This window comes from Pantherophis guttatus, chromosome 18 (assembly GCF_059756535.1).
Source record: "Pantherophis guttatus breed Tessera chromosome 18, ASM5975653v1, whole genome shotgun sequence".
NCBI classification, from domain to species: Eukaryota; Metazoa; Chordata; class Lepidosauria; order Squamata; family Colubridae; genus Pantherophis; species Pantherophis guttatus.
In genome coordinates this window covers 8,134,547-8,154,074 of record NC_142080.1, presented here as the reverse complement: position 1 = coordinate 8,154,074, position 19,528 = coordinate 8,134,547, and the positions used below count along the sequence as shown (strand labels likewise).

At 46.5% G+C, this 19,528-nt stretch overlaps 2 protein-coding genes across 3 annotated transcripts; one reads left to right on the top strand and one right to left on the bottom strand.

The window, feature by feature from the left end:
- Positions 1-264: 264 nt before the first annotated feature.
- Positions 265-16,379, bottom strand: CCS (copper chaperone for superoxide dismutase). 2 transcript variants are annotated; one of them, XM_034424379.3, is made up of 8 exons: positions 16,218-16,379; positions 15,112-15,184; positions 13,222-13,359; positions 10,152-10,332; positions 8,473-8,533; positions 7,832-7,909; positions 5,821-5,924; positions 265-2,822 (listed from the first exon to the last, which is right to left on the bottom strand). In XM_034424379.3, exons 1-8 carry the CDS (start codon positions 16,257-16,259, stop codon positions 2,669-2,671), a joined length of 831 nt encoding a protein of 276 aa, XP_034280270.2. In that variant the 5' UTR covers positions 16,260-16,379; the 3' UTR covers positions 265-2,668. The 2 variants fall into 2 exon arrangements, with proteins under 2 accessions (XP_034280270.2, XP_034280271.2); XM_034424380.3 differs by lacking the exon at positions 16,218-16,379 and adding an exon at positions 15,522-16,118.
- Positions 16,154-19,519, top strand: CCDC87 (coiled-coil domain containing 87). Its single transcript, XM_034424378.2, has one exon. The coding sequence runs from the start codon at positions 16,552-16,554 to the stop codon at positions 19,147-19,149; it is 2,598 nt and encodes an 865-aa protein (XP_034280269.2). The 5' UTR covers positions 16,154-16,551; the 3' UTR covers positions 19,150-19,519.
- The last annotated feature ends 9 nt before the right edge of the window (positions 19,520-19,528 follow it).

The window sequence follows — 19,528 nt, the reverse complement described above, 5'->3', positions numbered from 1 at the left end:
TTAAGGCAGTTAATTTTGCAAACTTTTTAAAATAGATGGGGACTCCTGGGAGTTGAAATCCAGGCCTCTTAAAAGTGGCCACTTTTGCAGAGGAAAAAAAACCCAACAACCACTGGTTGAAAACATGGAGTTAGCTCTGAAAAAAACCGGCCACAAAATAAGTTAAGCATCACCATGGAATTTCTGAAACGGATATATCACACACACACACACACAAAAAAAATCCATTTTATGTATGCATTAAACCAGAAGAGACACAGCAGCTGCTTAAGAAGATTATATAATTTAATGGATGGTCAAAGAAATAAAAAGAACCAGAGGCACAGTTCAAATTGCACCACTGTCCCCAGACAGAAGCCTCGCGTGAAAAATCCACTCCCAAGCCCACCCTAATACACAACGGTTTTGTGGTACAGGTAGTCCTCGCCTTACGACCCCAACTGAGCTCCACATTTCCAGCATGAAACGAAAGCAGTCATTAAGTGAGCTTCCCCATTTTACCTCTCTTGTCACGTGGTTTAAATGAATCCCTACACTTGGTTAACTTTAGCGACACGGCTGTTAAGTGAATCTGGCTTTCCTCGTTGACTTTGTCGGTCGGAAGGTCGCAAAACGCGACCCCCGGGGACACTGCAGCCGTCGTAAATGCAAGTCAGTGGCCAAGCGTCTGAATGTTGATCGTGTTACGTGACCCTGGGGATGCTGCAAACGGTCTTAAGTGGGAACAATTGCTCACAAGTTGCTTTTTTTTGGTGGCGTTGTAACTTCGGATGGTCGCTAAATGAATGGCGGTAAGATGAGGACTATCCGTCCCACTCCCCTACTTTCTCACGCTTTACACAGAATAATAAAGTTGGAGCACTTCTAGTCCAGCTCTATTTTACAGAAACTAAGGCACCATCACACATATCCCAAGAAGTCTGTGGGCAGCCGACTTGGATACAGGAAATCTTCGACTTACGATCACAATCGAGTCTTAAAATTTCTGTGGCTAAGTGAGACGTTTCCTGAGTGGATTTTTGCCCTGTTCTACGACCTTCCTTGCCACGACTGTTAAGTGAATCACTGCAGTTGTTAGCGACACGGCTGTTGAGGGAATCTGGCTTTCCCGCGTTGACTTTTGCTTGTCATCGACGGTCGCCAAAGGGGATCACGTGACACGGAGACCGTCATAAATAGGAGCCAGCTGGAGAGCATCTGAATTTTAATTACGTGAATGTTGAAACAATCACAAGTCACTTTTTTGAATGCCGTTCAGTCATTAAATGAATTATTGTAAGGCGAGGACTGCCTGTACTAACAATTTATGGTATTGTAGCAACCTCTGTTGTTGTTGTTGTCGTTAGTTGCGAAGTCATGTCCGACCCATCGCAACCCCATGGACCACGTTCCTCCAGGCCTTCCTGTCCTCTACCATCATCTGGAGTCCATTTAAGCTCACGCCGACTGCTTCAGTGACTCCATCCAGCCACCTCCTTCTCTGCCGTCCCCTTCTTCTTCTTTTGCCCTCCATCGTTCCCAACATTAGACTCTTCTCCAGGGAGTCCTTCCTTCTCCTTAGGTGGCCAAAGGATTTGAGTTCTTCAGATAAGGATGGGAGGAGAAAGAATGCCATCTCATATTGCCCCAACCTAACAGAGAAAGTTGCCTTTTGGGAGGGGGAAACTCTCCCTTTTAACCCTGCCAACAAAAGTGCGTATAGTCAAGGCTATGGTTTTCCCAGTTGCAATGGATGGTTGTGAAAGAAAGGCTGAGAAGGCCAAAGAATGGAGGCCTTTAAACTCTGGTGCTGGAGAAGACTCCTGTGAGTCCCTTGGACTGCAAGGCCATCCAACCGGTCGGTCCTAGAGGAGATCAACCCTAACTGCTCTCTAGAAGGACAGATCCTGAAGAGGAAACTCAAATCCTTTGGCCACCTAATGAGAAGGAAGGACTCCCTGGAGAAGAGCCGAATGCTGGGAAAGACTGAGGGCAAAAGGAGAAGAAGGGGACGACAGAGAACGAGGTGGCTGGATGGAGTCACTGAAGCAGTCAGCGTGAGCTTAAATGGACTCCAGGGGATGGTAGAGGACAGGAAGGCCTGGAGGAACTATATCCATGGGGTTGCAATGGGTTGGACACGACTTCGCAACTAGCAACAATAACTCCCTTTTAAACTACCCACTGCAATCTCACCAGCGTAACCCTAATCTTTGGCTGCGGACCAGATGTTTAATTTTCTTCCTTCCGTGCCCCGCACAGAAAGGGAAAGGCACTGTTCCCACAATCCTAAAATAGGGCCATAAGAAAGAAGAAGCAAAAGGGGAAAAAAATAAATAAATCCCAAGACTTAAGCCTAAAAAAATTGTGCGTGTGTGGGAAAACCAACCCCCCCCCAAAAATCTAAAAGCGATGTGCTTTATTGGAATGTTTGGAGGTTTGTGGGGGGGAGGGGGGGAGAAATCTTTCAAGTGCAGTAATGATCTTTTCCCGTGCCAGCAAAAAGCCGATTTGGATGTTTGTGTCTCTCTCCAGAGACACAAAAACACACACACAAATGCACGAACCTGCCTTATTTGGGGTCATTTCCGGGAGGCCAACTGAGATCTCCGTGCCTTAAGAGAATCGGTGAACCCCACTTTGCAAACTCCAGAGCGGGGGGGGGAGCACAGCAGCAGGCGTCCACGTCCTACAGATGAGGAGTGGGTTGTCCGGGAACGGCCTGGCCTAGCCTGCTCCCTGACCTTTCCCGCTCTTCCCAAAGAGTCACTCCGCTACAGGTACATATTTTCTTGGGATTCTGGAAGAGGCCGGATGAGCGAGCAATGATTCCGCAGGCCACTCTGCAAAAAAAAAAAAAAAAACAGGGAAAGGTCAAATCGTTTTTTTTTTTTAAACAAAAAGAATATTTTTATCTAGGCCAGGGGTCAGTAACCTGCGGCTCTGGAGCCGCATGTGGCTCTTTCACCCCTCTGCTGCGGCTCCCTGTCACTCAAAATAGGCGTCACAACCGCCAACGTGCGACACCCGCCATCATGCGATTTATTGAGTTTTTCGACCCCCGGTAGGCCAACCACGGATAAATCCAAGAAAAGAAAAGTTTTAGAAGAAAACAGAACGTTTAATTCAACTACATATGCTAGTTTTGTGGCCGCTCAAGAAATAGTCAGGCACAGGAAGGGTTTTTGTGGCTCCCGGTGTTTTCTTTTCTGTGGGAAACGGGTCCAAATGGCTCTTTTGAGTGTTTAAGTTTGCACATCCCTGATCTAGACAGAAAGCTGGTTTAGAATGAATGACAGAATAACGGAACAGCAATAGCAATTATATACCGCTTCACAGTGCTTTTACAGCCCTCTCTAAGCGGTTTACAGAGTCAGCCTGTTTGCCCCCTCAATAATCTGGGTCCTCATTTTACCGACCTCGGAAGGATGGAAGGCTGAGTCAACCTTGAGCCTGTCAGGATCAAACTGTTGGCCATCAGCAGAACTAGCCTGCAATACTGCATTCTAATAAGAAAGAGGGAAGAAGGGAGGGAGGGAATAGGAAAGAAAAGGTAGGAAGGAAGGGTAATAGCAATAGCACTGAGACTTATATAGCGCTTCACAGTGCTTTACAGCCCTCTCTAAGCGGTTTACAGAATCAGCTTCTTTACTGAGCTCAGAAGGATGGAGGGCTGAGTCAGTCAAGATCGAACTGCTGGCAGTTGGCAGAGTTAGCCTGCAATACTGCATTCTAACCACTGCACCACAAGGGAAGGGAAGGGACCTTGGAGGTCTTCTAGTCTAGTCCTGCTCAAGGAGGAGACTATACCATTCTGGACAAATGGTGTCCAGTCTCGTCTTAAAATCCTCCAGTGATTGGAGCACCCATGACTTCTGGTGGCAAGCTGTTCCACTGATTAATTGTTCTCACTGTCAGGAAGTTTCTCAGTTCCAGGTTGCTTCTCTCCTTGATTACTTTCCATCCATTGTTTCTTCTCCTGCCTTCTGGTGCTTTGGAAAATAGCTTGACTCCCTCTTCTTTGTGGCTGCCCCTTAAATACTGGAAGTCTGCTATCCTGTCACCCTTGGTGATATGGATTTTCTATATTTGTTTTTCTAAACCAGAAGGAACTTATGTATCAGTTTAAAGTCCGAGAATCAACTCCCCCCCCCTTGCCAAGTTACTGGTGATAATTCAAGGACTACCTGGGTACAATACAGGTAGTCCTCGACTTACAACCATGATTTGGTCCAACATTTCTGTTGTTAAACAGGACATTTGTTAAATGAGTTTTGCCCCCATTTTATGACCTTTCTTGCACAGTTGTTAAGTGAATCGTTGAAGCTGTGAAGTTACTAACACTGCTGGTTAACTGAACCTGACTTCCCCGTTGACTTTGCTTGTCAGGAAGTCACAAAACGGATTCGCAGGACCCCCGGGACACTGCGACCGTCCTAAATATGAGACAGTTGTGCCAGGTGTCTGAATTTTAATCATGTGATCCGCAGGGATGCGGCAACGGTTGTTAAGTGTGAAAAACGGTCCTAAGTCCCATTTTTTCAGTGCTGTTGTAACTTTGAAAAGTCACTAAATGAATGTTCTGACCTAGGCTTCCCCAAAAAGCACGGAGCAGAATCCTGGTCCCCACAAAACCCCTTTTATTAAACGAACGTGAATTCCTCTCATTCACCTTCAGGAAAGGCCTGGCAAGCAGTCTTTCAAAGGTGAATTTATGACCACAGACCTTATCTCGCTTGGAAAGCTGCCATGTAAATATTTTCCAAACACAAGGAAAGACGTGGCACAGAGTCTCTGAGATTCGGAACGAATTGTTTCCTGCAAAAGCCCACTCCCCTTTCACTCCTCTTTTATTTCCTATGGGAGGGGCCATTCACCGTCCATCTGTGGCTTTACTCCCAAGTCGACCCTGATTTCTTAGCTGTTCTTTTCTTCTGGCAGCTCTGCGCATGCGCACATTGGGAACAGGCTCCAGCTGTTCCTCTGCCTCACTGCTGTCGGTTCCTATTGGGTAGTCTTCCAGAAAAGACTAGTAAGGAACACACTTATTTGATTATACATGTAATAACAGCTGCAAGAATTGTTTATGCTCAAAATTAGAAAGCAGAGAAAACACCTTTGGAAGATCAGGTGATAAAAAAAATTATGGACTGTGCAGAAATGAATAGATTGACTTTAAGGATTAAAGATAGGGAAGAGATAGAGTATTATAGAACATGGCACTGTTTCTATTATTGGTTGGAAAAGAGATATAAAAGATAAAAGCTTTATGATTGTATTTTTAAAATTTGATAGGCAAAATTTTGTTTTAGTAAGGAGATATTAAAATGGTTTGTATAAAGATCAAGATAGAAGGAACTTCCTTTTTTGGAAGAAGAACGACTGAAGATAACACCGAGATGTCACAAGGAGGGGGCGTCAGATGTACTAAATGTTTGTTTGTTTGTTTTTAATTTGATTTATTTTGTTTTTATAAAAAATAATAAAAAGTTATATACAAAAAAAAAAAAGTTATATACTGCTGTCTAGCTCTGGAGGCAGCTGATAACTGCCAGACGGCCTTGGCTCCCCTCTCTGCCTCCGATGCAGAGCCCTCATCCGAGCCTTCCCCAGACTCCAGGACTGGCCCAGGTTCCTCCCCAGCCTCCTCACTGTCCGACTCTGCTGCCAGCTCGGCTGGCGGGGCCACAACAATGAACTGTTGGAAGTCGAGGACTACCTGTACATGCAAACAGCAGATCCCAATCTGTGGCTCCTTCCTGCTTCTTCACAGGCGATCAGAAAACCCTCGTCTTCCAGCAAAAAAAAAAAAAAAAGATAAACAGTTCTGGATTTCCTCACCTCTCCCCGGAATTTCCCGAGATTTTTGACAGAGGGTGATTCCCGCGGCCCAAGTCATCCTCCCCTTCGTCTATCACCAAGGAACGGCCGATTATATCGTCCACCTAAGGAGGGGAAGAAGACAACACCGTCAGCGGACCCAACCTTGTTCCACGACGGTCACAAACAAGATTATCTGTAGGGGACGTCCTCGATTCATGACCACGAAAAGGGATCGGAGATTCATCCTTCAACGGCAAATTGCCTAAGGGAGGAGGCATCATGGGATCCTACCCAATTTTTTTGACGGGTGGACCTGGTCATTAAGCAAGGGACGTTGGTCATTAAGTAAGATATCACCGGAGTGCGGTTGGCAAACCTTCCCTGCCGGCTTCCATCATTGACTTTGCTTGTCAGAAATGGCGCTCATCGGACCGTGTTATAAATGAACGATGGGGGCTGAGGGCGTAAATCTATAATCGCAGGACTGGAGGGACAGGAGGATGTTCATATGGGTGGGAAGTCACTTTTTGCAGGCTCCTGATGATTAGCCCAAAGTCCCCCAGCCAGCATTCGTGCACTGAGATCTTATGAGACAAATTCCTTGTGTGTCCAATCATTCTGTTCCATTCCGTATTGTATTGTATTGTATTGTATTGTATTGTATTGTATTGTATTGTATTGTATTGTATTGTATTGTATTGTATTGTATTGTATTGTATTGTATTGTATTGTATTGTATTGTCTACTAGCTGGATACTTGTGCTTCGCTACGAAACTCTGTGATGGGGTTTGATAAATTGACGGTTAAAGCTTGAAAATTAACAAGTAGTTACGATCGGCCTCTCCTCTCCGCTTCTCTCCTTCAGGCTTGCCCCACAGAATCCTCCCCTATCCTCTCCCCTTCTCTACCCTCAGGCTTTCTAGCTCCTTCTCTCCCTGAGGCTTGTCCCACAGAAATCTGTCCTATGCTATCCCATTCTCTCCAGAGTTATTTTCAAGTTGGGAGCGGGAGTAGAACGTCTTAACTAATTAGCATCAGAGCGTGTGATAATAATATAGGAAATATTAATGCTCTGATGGTCATTTCGAAAAATCCTTTCTTAGTGAGCACCTAGAAGCCAAGAGGAACATATGTGGCAAATTTTAAGTTTGTAGGCTTTACTGTTCTGGAGATTTGATGATTACGACGTGAGTGGTTTTGCTTTTATATATATAGATTCTATTTTCTAGTCTATTCTATATTCCATTCCATTCTATTCTATTTTCTATTCTCTTCTGTTATTGTCCTATCCTATCCTATCCTTATTCTTTTTTTTTTTTAATAAAAAGTTTTTTATTTTTCAATTACAAAGATAAAACATTCCATCCTTCCGTAAGCAGCGTATCATCTGGGTACAAGCATCCCTGTGCAACTTCTTTCACCATTTACAACATCATTCACATTATTTCCCTAAACTTAATGTTGTAATATATTAAACAATTAAACCTGATAAAATTCTCAATTTTCTTAATATCTTCTAGTAATAATACCATATTAACAATAATCACCACTGTTCTCATCATACATGTGCTAACAATTTCCATCTTATTTATATCTCTGCCTTTCTATTTATTCTTTAGCCTTCTTCATTTCCCTATTCTATGGCAGGGCTAGTATTTACCATCTCGTGGAGATTGGCCCACAGTCAGCCAGCCAACTTTCATCCCTAAAGCAGGACTAGAACTGACCATCTTTTGGTGATTGGCCCAAAGGTATCCAGCCTACTTTTTATATCTATGGCGGGACTAGAACTCACAGTCTGCTGGTGATTGGCCCAAAGTCACCCCAGCCAGGTTTCACGCCTAAACTGGAGACTAGAACTTACAGCTTCTACGCTAGTTGCAGAGGATGGGCAGTTTCCAGCTTGGGTAAAAGGGGGGGGGAAATATAACCAGCTGCTGCAAACCCACCCTTCCTGATCCGTTGCCCCCAGTGAGTTCTTCCATCCCCCCATTTGCTGGACGGTTTCTTTGCTCCGGGGCGACTCACCTTCAGCTGAGGATCTTCCATCCGAAAGGATGCTCTTCCATCAGCAGCGGCCAAGATGTTCCCAAGATCGCCTGCGTGCTGAAAAACCGATTCGGTCCTCAACTTACAGTCACAATTCATAGCAATAACAGAATAACTGTCTTGGAAGGGACCTTGGAGGTCTTCTAGTCCAACCCACTGCTCAAACAGGAAACCTTGTACCATTCCCAGGACAAAATGGCTGCCCAATTAGCTTCTTAAAAACCTCCAGTGTTGGAGCATTCACAACCTAGAAGTCCATACAAGGTTAATAGAGACATACCGTATACTGTATTTCGGAGTATAAAACATTCCGGTGTATATGGCATAGGACGTGGGTATTTGTGGGACCGCCTTCTGCCACTGATAGCCTCCCACCGGCCAGTACGCTCCCACAGAGAAGGACTCCTCAGGGTGCCGTCAGCCAGGCAGGGGCCAAAAATGGCAGAAGGGTGTGGGCTGGCGGGTGGGCGGGGCTTCGGCTACATTCAGTGTATGAGACGCGCCACAATTTTCACCCACTTTTAAGGGGGGTGGGGAAAGTCTTAGTCTTCGGAGCATCTTATACTCCGAAAAGTACGGTAAAGCAAGAAAAATAAAAAGCAAGCGGTGGCCTAACTCACCCTGTGCAGATCCTGGGGGCCTCCGTGGCATTCCCCTTTGGGATTGAAATGGTCTCCACAACTGTTTAGGATAAAATCAAGAGTGGGAGATTTGGTGGTCAGGAAAACAAAACTTCTCTCCAACTTTTACAACCCCTGAAACCACCTGAAGAGGGAAAAAAAACACCTTCTAGAGCAGGGGTGTCAAAGTGAATTTCACTCAGCGCGGCATCAGGGGTGTGTTTGACCTGAGGGGGGGGCGGGGGGGGCATGGCCAGCTCAACCTCACTTCTGTTGGGGACACCTGCCACTGCGGTGGCCCCCGGCAGAGCTGGGGGGCTCCATTGTCTCCAGCAGAGGAAAGCGAGACCAGGGAGAGCACCAAACCTTTGTCCTAGAGAGGAGGTTTGCTGTCTGCTGGGAACCAAGTGCTAAGGCAGGACTTACTTCCTTCCTTCCCTATATTTTCCTTCCTTCCTTCTCTATCCTCCCTTCCTTCTCTATATTTTCCCTCCTTCCTTCTCTATCTTTCCTTCCTTCCTTTCCTTCCTTCTCTATATTTTCCCTCCTTCCTTCTCTAACCTCCCTTCCTTCTCTATTTCCCCTCCTTCCTTCTCTATCTTTCCTCCTTCCTTCTCTATCTTTCCTTCCTTCCTTCTATCTTTCCTTCTTTCCTTCCTTGCTTCCTTCTTCCTTCTCCTTTTTACTTCCTCCCCCTCTTTCCTTCTTTTACCTTCCTTGCTCTCTTCCCATCTTCCCTTCTTTTTCATTGTCTTTCCTCTTTCCCCTTCTCCTTTCCTGTCCCTTCTTGGATGCTCAAATGCAAAAGGGGAAACATTTCTCCTTTTGCTAGCCCTCTGCCAGTGAAAACGGAGGGCCCCCCAGCCCCTGAGCTCCGTTTTTGGTGGCAGAGAGCTGGAGGAGGCTGTCCAGGCTGAAAATGGGGCCCTCCGAAGCTCCATTTTTGCTGGCAGAGTGTTGGGACCTAGGCTTCCTGAGTCATTAAAACACACGAGTAGTCCCCAAAAACCTCTTTTATTGCAACAGCTGTGAATAATTTTCATTCACAGCTGAGTCCCAATTAGTTGCAAAAAGTCCTTCGGGAGAAGTCCTTTGGGATAATCACCAACCTTTATCTCCCTTGACACGCTGCCAAAGACCTACTTGGCAAAGCCCCACGGAGTCCAGAATCAAACAGAGATGCCGACTGGGAACAGAATTAACAACGTTGCTTTCCTGCAAAGGGCTCACGTGTACCTTTGCTCCTCTTTTAAGCCTTATGGAGGGGCCAATCATCTCCAGGCCTTACTCCCGAGTCGTCCCTTTTGTTTTAACTGTTCTTGCCTTCTGGCAGTTCTGCGCATGCACGCACTAGGAAAAGGCTCCTCCTGTTCCTCTGCCTCGCCACTGTCCAACTCTGGAGGCTCCGGAGTCCGCACATCCCTCCCAGATGGTCCTGGCCCCATCTCTGCCTCCGACACAGAGCCTTTGTCCGAGCTTCCCCAGCCTCCAGGACTGGCCCATGTTCCTCCCCAGACTCCTCACTGTCCGACTCCGCTGCCAGCTCCGCAAGCTGCTGGCGGACCACAGCACAGAGGCATTGTGGGCCGGTCCTTTGCAGGCCAGATCTAAGCATCCCCCTTGGGCTTGATTTGGCCTGCGATCCTTCAGTTTGACACCTCTGTTCTAGAGTCTCTCACCTGTCAAAAGTCCTGCTGAGGTCTCCAAATTCATGGACGTGAAGCCCGTGCAGCCCCGGATGAAGACCATCGATTGTGCCGTCCACAAGGCACTTTTCGGGCGAGAGTTGCAGGAACCTCACGACACCTTGGATCAGTCCACGGCCGGACACCATGGCTACGGCGGCAGTGCCAAGCAATCCTTGGGGGAAAAAAAGGGAGGTGAACAGAGTGTGAAATGGACGTTTGGCGTAGAAAATAATCTGAGTGGCCCTTGGTTCTCTCTTGAGCTTGGTGGTTTTTTTGCAGACATTTCATCACCAAACTAGTATAGTGTAGCCTTTATTGTCATTGTACATCATGTATACAACGGAATTGGTTTTAGCCACACTGTGCAATCCATGACAAAGAATACAAACAACGTACCGTATTTTTCGGAGTATGAGACGCTCCGGACTATAAGACGCACCTACCTTTTTTGGTGAAGAAAACAAGAAAAAGAAATCTGCCTCTGCCTCCCAGCAATTTTGCCTCCTTGCAGCAAACAGCATATAGCCTGCTTTACTTTCATTTTCGTTTTCAGCATAGCTTGATTAGACAAGAAAAAAAAATTTGCTCCCAGCAATTTACCTCCTTGCAGCAAGTAGCAGAGCCCTGCGCAAAACAGCTGAGAGCAAAACACCTGAGAATCGGGAGGCCGATCCAATCAACTTGTGCTAAATAGGCTGTGCTGAATCTGAAAGGACCTGTTTCTTCTTGCTGCTTGCTGCAAGGAGGTAAACCGCTGGGAGGCAGAGGCCAAAGGGTGGGGGCAAGTGGGTGGCCGGGGCTACATTCGGTGTATAAGATGCACCTAAATTTTCACCCCCTCTTGGGGGGTGAAAAAGGTGCATCTTATACTCCGAAAAATACAGTAAATAGTATAAAGAATAATCCCTATGAAAGTAATTAGAGAGAAAGAAAGAAAAAGAACAACTAGTCATACATTTCCGCTTGTGCGTGGAGTGATTGTGGTTGTGTTTAAGAGTCTGACGGTCCAATGATAGAAACTATTTTTGAACCTATTTGTTCGGCTGGCTATGCTTTGATGTCTTCTGCCCGATGGTAGAAGTGCGAAGAGACACCGACCAGGGTGTGAATCATCTCTGACTATCTTCCTTAGTCTGCTAAAGCAGTGAGGGTGGGGAAGGCTGTTTTCGCCCTCCCCAGACTCCTAGAAAGGCTCTGGAGCCAGGTGAGAGAGAAAAAATGGCCTGTGTGCCAGGAGTAGGGGGGGGAGTTGGGGGTCACGTGTGTATGCACGGGCCGCATAGGATTATGGGTTTGGGCACACGCGTGACCCCACCTCCTAGCACGCAATGGCAAAAAGGTTAGCCATCACTGTACTAGTGGATTGTCCTGTCAGTGGGAATGATCTTGGAGGTTCTGTGCTTAGGCTTTTTACTCAGAGGCGGGCGTCACATACCGTAACAACCTGTTCGCTCAGCACCAGAACTGTCAGCATGTGCCATCCACACATGCATGCAGTGTCACAAAACACGGGAAATCACATTCCCGCGCCGTCCAGGCATATGTCCAGTGTCAAACGACACAGCGATATAGGACAGGATTGCGCCTAAGCGGGTGGGAGGGCCCACCTGCAGGTCGCAAGTACCGGTTTGCCCGAACCGGCAGCAGCCCACCACTGTTTTTACTGTTAGCTTGTTTGTCAGTTCCTTGCTGGCTGAAGAATTCTGGGAGTTGAAGAACCACATATCTTAAAGTTGCCGCAGTTGAGAAATATACTCCAGATAACGTGGCAGATCTCTGCGGAAGGGTTTATGGCTGATCCCATCAGTTCTAGGGACAATGCTTTAAACCCATCAGAAATCTTCCAAGATTCCCCTCCACTTCTGTTATGGTCCACCAGCAGCCTGCGGAGCTGGCAGCGGAGTCAGACAGTGAGGAGGCTGAGGAAGAACATGGGCCAGTCCTGGAGGCTGGGGAAGGCCCGGATGAGGGCTCTGTGTTGGAGGCAGAGATGGGGCCGGGGCCATTGGGGAGTGATATGCAGACTCCGGAGCCTCCAGAGGCTGACAGCAGAGAGGCAGAGGAACAGGAGGAGCCTGTTCTTAGTGCACGCATGAGAAGAGCTGCCAGAAGGCAGGAGCAGCTAAAACAAAGAGGATGACTCGGGAGTAGGGCCAAGAGATGTCTGGCCCCTCCCATAAGGCTTAAAAGACCAGCACCATCTCTTGGGCTCTTTGTCGGAAAACAACGTTGATAGTCTTGCTGCACTTATCTCTTCTCGGCGTCTTCTGCTTTTATTTATTTATTTATTTATTTATTTATTTATTTATTTATTTATTTATTTATTTATTTATTTATTTATTTATTTATTTATTTATTTATTTATTTATTTATTTATTTATTTATTTATTTATTATATTTCTATACCGCCTTTCTCCCGTAGGACTCAAGGCGGTGTACAATCAAGAAAAATATAGATACACAAACATCATAAAATTGGTAATTAAGATTATTATTATAACATAGTTTGGCCCAATTAAATAGAACCTAAAATTAGATAACATTTTAAAAACATTCACATGTTCATATGTTTAGCCCCACCTGTTGGAACATCAGGGTCTTGAGGGCACGGCAGAAAGCACGGAGATCAGGGATATTTCGTATCTCAGGGGGCAGTTCATTCCAAAGGGTTGGAGCCCTCACACAGAAGGCCCTCCTCCTGGGAGTCGCCAGTCAGCATAATTTGAACTTTTTTTTTTTTGAACTTTTGCCAAGAGAAGCCTTTGGCAGTTTGCCTAATTATACCAAGGCTGGTGATTAGACTGAAGAATTTGTGTTATGAAGAGTTTATTTTAATTTAGTTTGGACGACGCTGAGAATGAGTTAATTCTCAGCTGCTCTAATAAAGTCTGTTTGTTTTGGAACCGTTTGCGTCGATTACTACCTACTTGGGCCTGGGTCATAACAACTTTGCACCAGTCACTTGGGGGGGGGAAAGACCTTGTACATCACAGAGCGATTTAACACCTTTGGTGGAGATTTATTCCAGGAAAAGGAAGTGGAAGATCGTGTTGGGATTTACCTGGAACATTACTTCCCATTCCTTTCAGCACAGCCTTGCGTCCCGTAGTTTCTAAAAGGTTCTGGACTTCTTCGGTACCAAGACTTGTTTCCACCAGGACAGTTTGGGAATCCAGCTGGATGTCAACTATGCGGAGGCCTGTAAGAAAATGGAGATAAAGAAACACGTGGGGGTAGGGCATCCCAATCTTGGCAATGTGAAGACATGTGGACTTCAACTCCCAGAATTCCCCAGCTGGCTGCATAGCAGCTTGCTAGGGAATTCTGGGAGTTGACGTCCACACATCTTCACGTTGCCAAGATTGGGACACACTCATGTTAAGCAATTTTATATATCCCACGTTTATTATTTGGTTCTGAAACCCAACAAGACAGACACAGACTTCAGAGGATCATTAGAACTGCAGAAGAAACAATGGCTACCAACCTGCCTTCCATTGAGGACCTGTCTACTGCACGAGTCAAAAAGCTGTTTCATCACATATATATACGAACATTTAGCGGGCTTTCAAAAATTCAGTTAACAGGTCATTTTCAAATTGCCCCTATTAAAAATCAAATTGCCTCCCTGTGGGGCATGGGCCCCACATTAGGAACTACTGGTCTAAGGTCACCCAGATGGCTTTCATGCCTACGGCAGGCCTATTACTCAGAATCTTTTGGTTGATAGCATGGTGCCTTAACTATTAGATCAAACTGGTCTCTGGATAAATTTAATTAATCCATTAGATTGATTAGATTTTTATCTTGCCTCTATTACTTATAAGTAATTCAAGGTGGTAAACATACATCATGTAATGTCAGGATACTAAAAGACTTGTTTCTATTAACTGCCTTCCTCCAACCACTCATGATGTCTCCTTGTACAGGTAATCCTCACTTAACAACCGGTCCCCTTAGCAACCATTCCAATTACAATGCACCTCCCCAGAACTACTTACGACCCGTTTTGAAAGTTCTAACTGCTACATGCCACTCTGCAGTCCTGTGATTGTAGTTTGGGTGCTTGGCAATTGGCTCGTTATTTATGGCCATTTGCAACAGTCTGCAATCACGCGGACTGTGATTTTCAAAAATTTTTGGTCAATTCCAACCAAAAGACAACTTCTAACATGCAATAATCATCCTGCAGCTTGCTTGTGGGGGCAGTAAACTGACTTTGTATAAAAAAGAACACGGCTTAGGGGGGGCCCAAAAGCCCTACTAAGCAGGTATATACAAAAGTATGAAGGCTATTGCTTAACACATTATAAGCCGCCCTGAGTCTCCGGAGAAAGAGTGGCATATAAATCGAACCAATAAATCAATAAATAATAAATAAATCTGAGAAAAGTCTGAGCTGGTTACATCACCCTGCCGAGCAATTCATGAAAATAATTTTGCATCTGGAACAAGGCTTCCAATAATTAATGGATTTAGAGTTTTTTTTCCCCAAAAATTTGGTGCTCTGTATTGGCTGAGTATTCCAGGAGTCCTTCCTACTCAGCCAGAAAACAACTAGATGGAAAACTGAGTTTCCTTTCTGACACACTCTTTTGACATCTATGGAATTTCAGTAGGTAAAATGAAGTGATGAGGAAGTAAATTATTGGGTAGAAACCAGGTGACTAATTCTATTTTAGGTATGAAAACCAGTTCTAGTTTTGCCTTAAGCCACGAAACTGGCTGCTGTGTCTTTGGGCCAGTCACTCTCCCTCAGCAAAACCCACCTCACAGGGGAAAAACAGGAAGAGGAAGGAAGGAGGAGGAAGGGTGTGTTGGATATGCTCACCACATTGAGTTATTTATAAATTATGATATTTATATCATAATTTATAAATTATAGAAATTTATAACATAAAATAAAATAAACGTTTGAAAAGAAAGTTGATCGTTCTGAGGCTGATCTCACCTGGTGTCTTTTGCAGTGTTTTCTGGACCGCCTCGACACAATTTTGACAAGTCATCTCGACAGCAAACTCCAGCTACAATTGAAGAGGAGGAGAAAGTAACACAAAACTGTCAGTGAAAAATATAAAAGCCTTTGAATTATGGGCTCGCCTGACATATATAAGCGGAACCCTTCTGGGAGTTGGAAACCTAAATGCTATTTTAATGGGTGGTTTCTATTTTAGCTCTTTCGGCCAAATTATTTAATATTTTTAAATTGTCTTTTAACTTTCGTATAGTTGTAGGTTTTATTTTTGGCTGTACACGGCCCCGAGTCCTTCAGGAGAAGGGCGGTATAAAAATTTAATAAAATAAATAAATAAATAAATAAGCCCACATATCTTAAAGCTGCCAAAGTTGAGAAATACTGACCTAATTCCAAAATTCTGATCTAAAATGAGTTTCCACAAAAAGTCTGGAAGGGCAGGAGCCTTTGATCCTGCACTTGCCATACTTCTGCCTACCCCATAGAAGTAGTCCTCGAATTACGACCAGGGTCCCCAAAATCTCTGTGGCTAAGCAAGACATAGGTTAAGTGAGTTTTGCCCTATTTTGCAACCTTCCTCGCCACCGCTATGAAGTGAATCCCCGCCGTTATTAAATTATTATCACGGCTGTAAAGTGAATCTGGGTTTCCGCGTTGACTTTTGCTTTTGTGAGGAGGTCACAAAAGGGGGATCGTGCGACCCACCGTTGTAAATACGAGTCAGTTGCCAAGCCTCTGATGGCGATGCGGCAACGGTCATTAAAAGTGTTTTTTAAAAAAACCGCCATAAGTCACTTTTTTTTAGTGCCCTTGTAACGGTCACTAAATGAACCGTTCTAAGTCGAGGACTAGCTGTACTTCTTCCCTCAGCCATAAGATATAAGCGCCCTCCCTGCCTCCCTGGAGATGGAGAAGGTGCCATTTTTTAAAGAATGACCCAGCAGTTAGTTCAACCGGTGCAGCTGCTTTACAAAACGACCCCCCCACACACCCGCCTTCAACCTCTTCGGACATGCGCAAAGCGTCGGACAGTGAAGGAAGAGGCAGCGCTCGATTCTCCCACCCGGGAAGGGTTCCCCCACCGTGCAGCGGACGCCTCCGCCTCTTTCGGGAGCTCCGTCCATCTTGCCTTCCAAGAATAAAAAGGAAAAAAACAAAATTATAGTCCACCCGGACTATTTTGAAGGAGACACACCGGAAGTCCTCGACGCGCTCCCTCCCGCTTGGTTGTACGAGGCGGACATGCGCAGTAGAAACCGAGAGCGGAACTCGGGCGCCGCGGCGTAAACATTCCGCCCGGACGACTATGGGCGAAGGACCGCTCGGTTGTCAAGGCGACCGAATCGAAAGCGGGGCCTGTTGCGGCGGTTGGTATATATATATATATATATATATATATATATATATTTCCCCGCCATGGCGTCGAGCGTGTCGCCTCCCGGGCGGTCGCTGTACCGGCTGGAGGACACGGGAAAATGGACGCACCAGCTGCGGGAGCAGTACCGTCGCATCCTGACGCCGCTGTCGCTCTTCCCCACCACTTTTTCCCGAGTCAAGCCTTGCCTGTCAGGCTCTTCTCTTGGGCCGCCAGAGGAAGAGGAGCTGCCGGTGCCCATCACGCTCTCGGCCCTGATGCACCTGGTGAAGGCCCGGTTGGAGCCGGGGCCTCAGGAAGCCCGAGCCCGCCCTCAACACCTGAGGGCCTTCCGAGACATCATCCTGACCCAAATCAAGCAGGCCCACAAAGACCTCCAGCACCTGCTGCACGACCCGGCCTTCAGCCCTGACGCCAACCGGGAGCTGTACCAGCACCTCTTGAGCTACCTCGGCTTGGTGTCCCAGCACCTTTTCCGCCACTATTTGGGCCTCATGGAGTGCTGCCGGCTGCGGCGCGTCTTCACCGATTGTGCCAACCTCATCCGCTTCTCGGCCCAGCTGGCCTTGGATTGCTCCAAGTTCCTCAACGTGGTGGCCGTGCGCCAGCGCCTGGTGTGGGAGATGAAGAGGCTGGCGGACCACCCGCCCGATTCGCCAACCAAATCCTCCAGCCCTTTTGGCCCCATGACCACCCATTCCCTGGGCAACCGCCTGGGCATCACCATCTGCTACTTCATCAGATACATCCGGCCCCGTACACTGACGGAGAAGGAAAAAATAGCCCAGGATGTGAAAGAGCTGGAAGAGTTACCCTTGCTGGACATGAGCAAAATAAAGAAATTGAATCTACCCACGGCCAGGAAAACTGATTTCCTGCAGCAAATGGCCGTCGCCGCCATCGCCGCTCCTTCTCCCCGTGGATCCGTACGCAACTGGTCTAGGCCTCAGATTATCCCGGCGACTTCCCATCTTCTCAAGTGCCAGTCTTTGCCCAATATGAGGGTAGGGAAGCTTTTAGCCGATGAACTCGGCATCCATTTGATCTCTCGCCGGATTAGCCCTGAACTGCTTTGTCGCTGCCCCGAATCCCCCGAACCTGGCGAACTAAAGGGTCCAGCAGCTCTGGCTGAAGACCTTCAGAGGCTGGTCCGGGGTTCTGTCTTGGAGAAGACTCCGTGGAAAGGCGAGCAAGACGATTTAGATCTCCCTCCCCTCATTAAAGCGTTGACGTGGACCAAAGCCAACGAGAACCGCCAGCTACAGTTGCAGAGAATGCTCAAGTCCCTGGGTGAGGAAGAGCGTTTTGAGACGAAGCGGAGAAACACCATCATCGCCGCCCCGGCCTCTCATCCTCAGGCTGCGACGGTGAATGTCAGAATCAATGATAGGATGGTGGTAAAGACAGCTGATCTGCAGGTGTCTGAAAGGCACTATTTGGAAAATGTGATGATGGATAGGTCTTTACCAATCTACAATCACCTCCTGGGAGAGATAAGTCCTGCTACCATGAAGATGCTGGACGCCAAGCTTTCTACTGGAGAAGAAGTCCAGGAGATCTACAGGGAACTGATGAATACAATTCCTAAAGACCACCTGAAATTTGACCAAGGATCCTTGATAGAGTGTCCTGCAACTATCCTGCCTCGCTACTGCTGTTTTGCTTCCTCAACACTGTCGAAGAGAAAAAGTGAACAGATTGTTAATACGGAGCTGAGTCAAATTCTCCCAACTGGGCCCTTCGTCCCAATTGAAGTGGTTGAGGCACCCCACGCCCCAAATCTATCCAAGAAGAAGCTAGCTTCAAAAGAATATGCATCTTGGCTCAAATGGTGGAAAGCCACATTTAACATCGACGAGTACTTGAAATACATCAGCAGCAACACCGCCGACTATCTGCCGGTTATATTTCATTTGTACAACCCTGAAGAAGATGATAAAGACGGGAAGGAGAGAGACATGCAGGCAATGTTAAACGAGGATGAAGTGAAGAAACAGAAAGTGAAGAGGAAACAGCTAAAAACAGCCGAGCTTCAGTCCCAGAAAGAACTATTCCACACCGGACTGTGGAATATCAGCAGCACCTGGTTGGAGGACCTGGGAAGTTCTACTAGTGACCACAGGTTTGAAGATCGCAATGTCCTACAAAGGAGATTGGAAAGACTATGGACCGTCCTTCATTTCTCCGAACGGGAAAGGCTAGATATGGCCATCAAGTACAGCTCCAACCAGTACTATTTACTGCTTCCAGATATGCTGAATTCTTGGGAAGTCGCTGCCCAGTTTATTCAGGATAGGGAGCTCCTGCTGGCTGAAATAGAAGAGTTTGAGCAAACTGCTTCAGATCCTAACCGCTTGTTCAGCAAGGAGCTCGGCTCGTTCGCCAACAGAACGCAAGAGTCAAACATCAGAAGCCACTTGTATTCCGAGTTGGACCAGTACAATTTCGAACTCCGCGTGATTCTGAAACACATCAGTGATGCCTTCAACGATACGGTAACTTTCAAGGGTCGCCCGTACGAAGGTAAAATGGAGAGGGACATCGTAGAGATGCTTTACTGGCTGCAACAGGAGCGTCGGGCCGTAGTTTTGAGTAAGGCGGTCCAGAGGAGCTCGGGAAGGCTTTCTCCTCTTTTTTAGATTGGCTTCATTAACTGCTGCCTTGGAAGCAGACTTGGACAACGCTTTCGCAACTGTGTCCAGATTCCATCCTCCGTTATGCCCCCCACCCCGAGTTTAGGAGGCCAAGAACAATAGAGGCAGCATCAGTTAAAATCAGTTTAATGGAAAAGTGAAACAGGTTTTTCGTTAGGTTCAAGGATGAGCTGGTAATACATAGATTAGACAGTTGATGGTTGGGGTCAAAGCCGACACCCTGCAAAGTATCCCAGGAAGAATAGCAAAATGGCAGTTGGGTGCTTGTAAGCTTTGTTTTCTTTGTCAATATGTATGCCAATTTGTAACTGTTGAGTAGTTTTGTCTTTCATTAAAAACATATTTCTGGTCCTCATGATTTTAA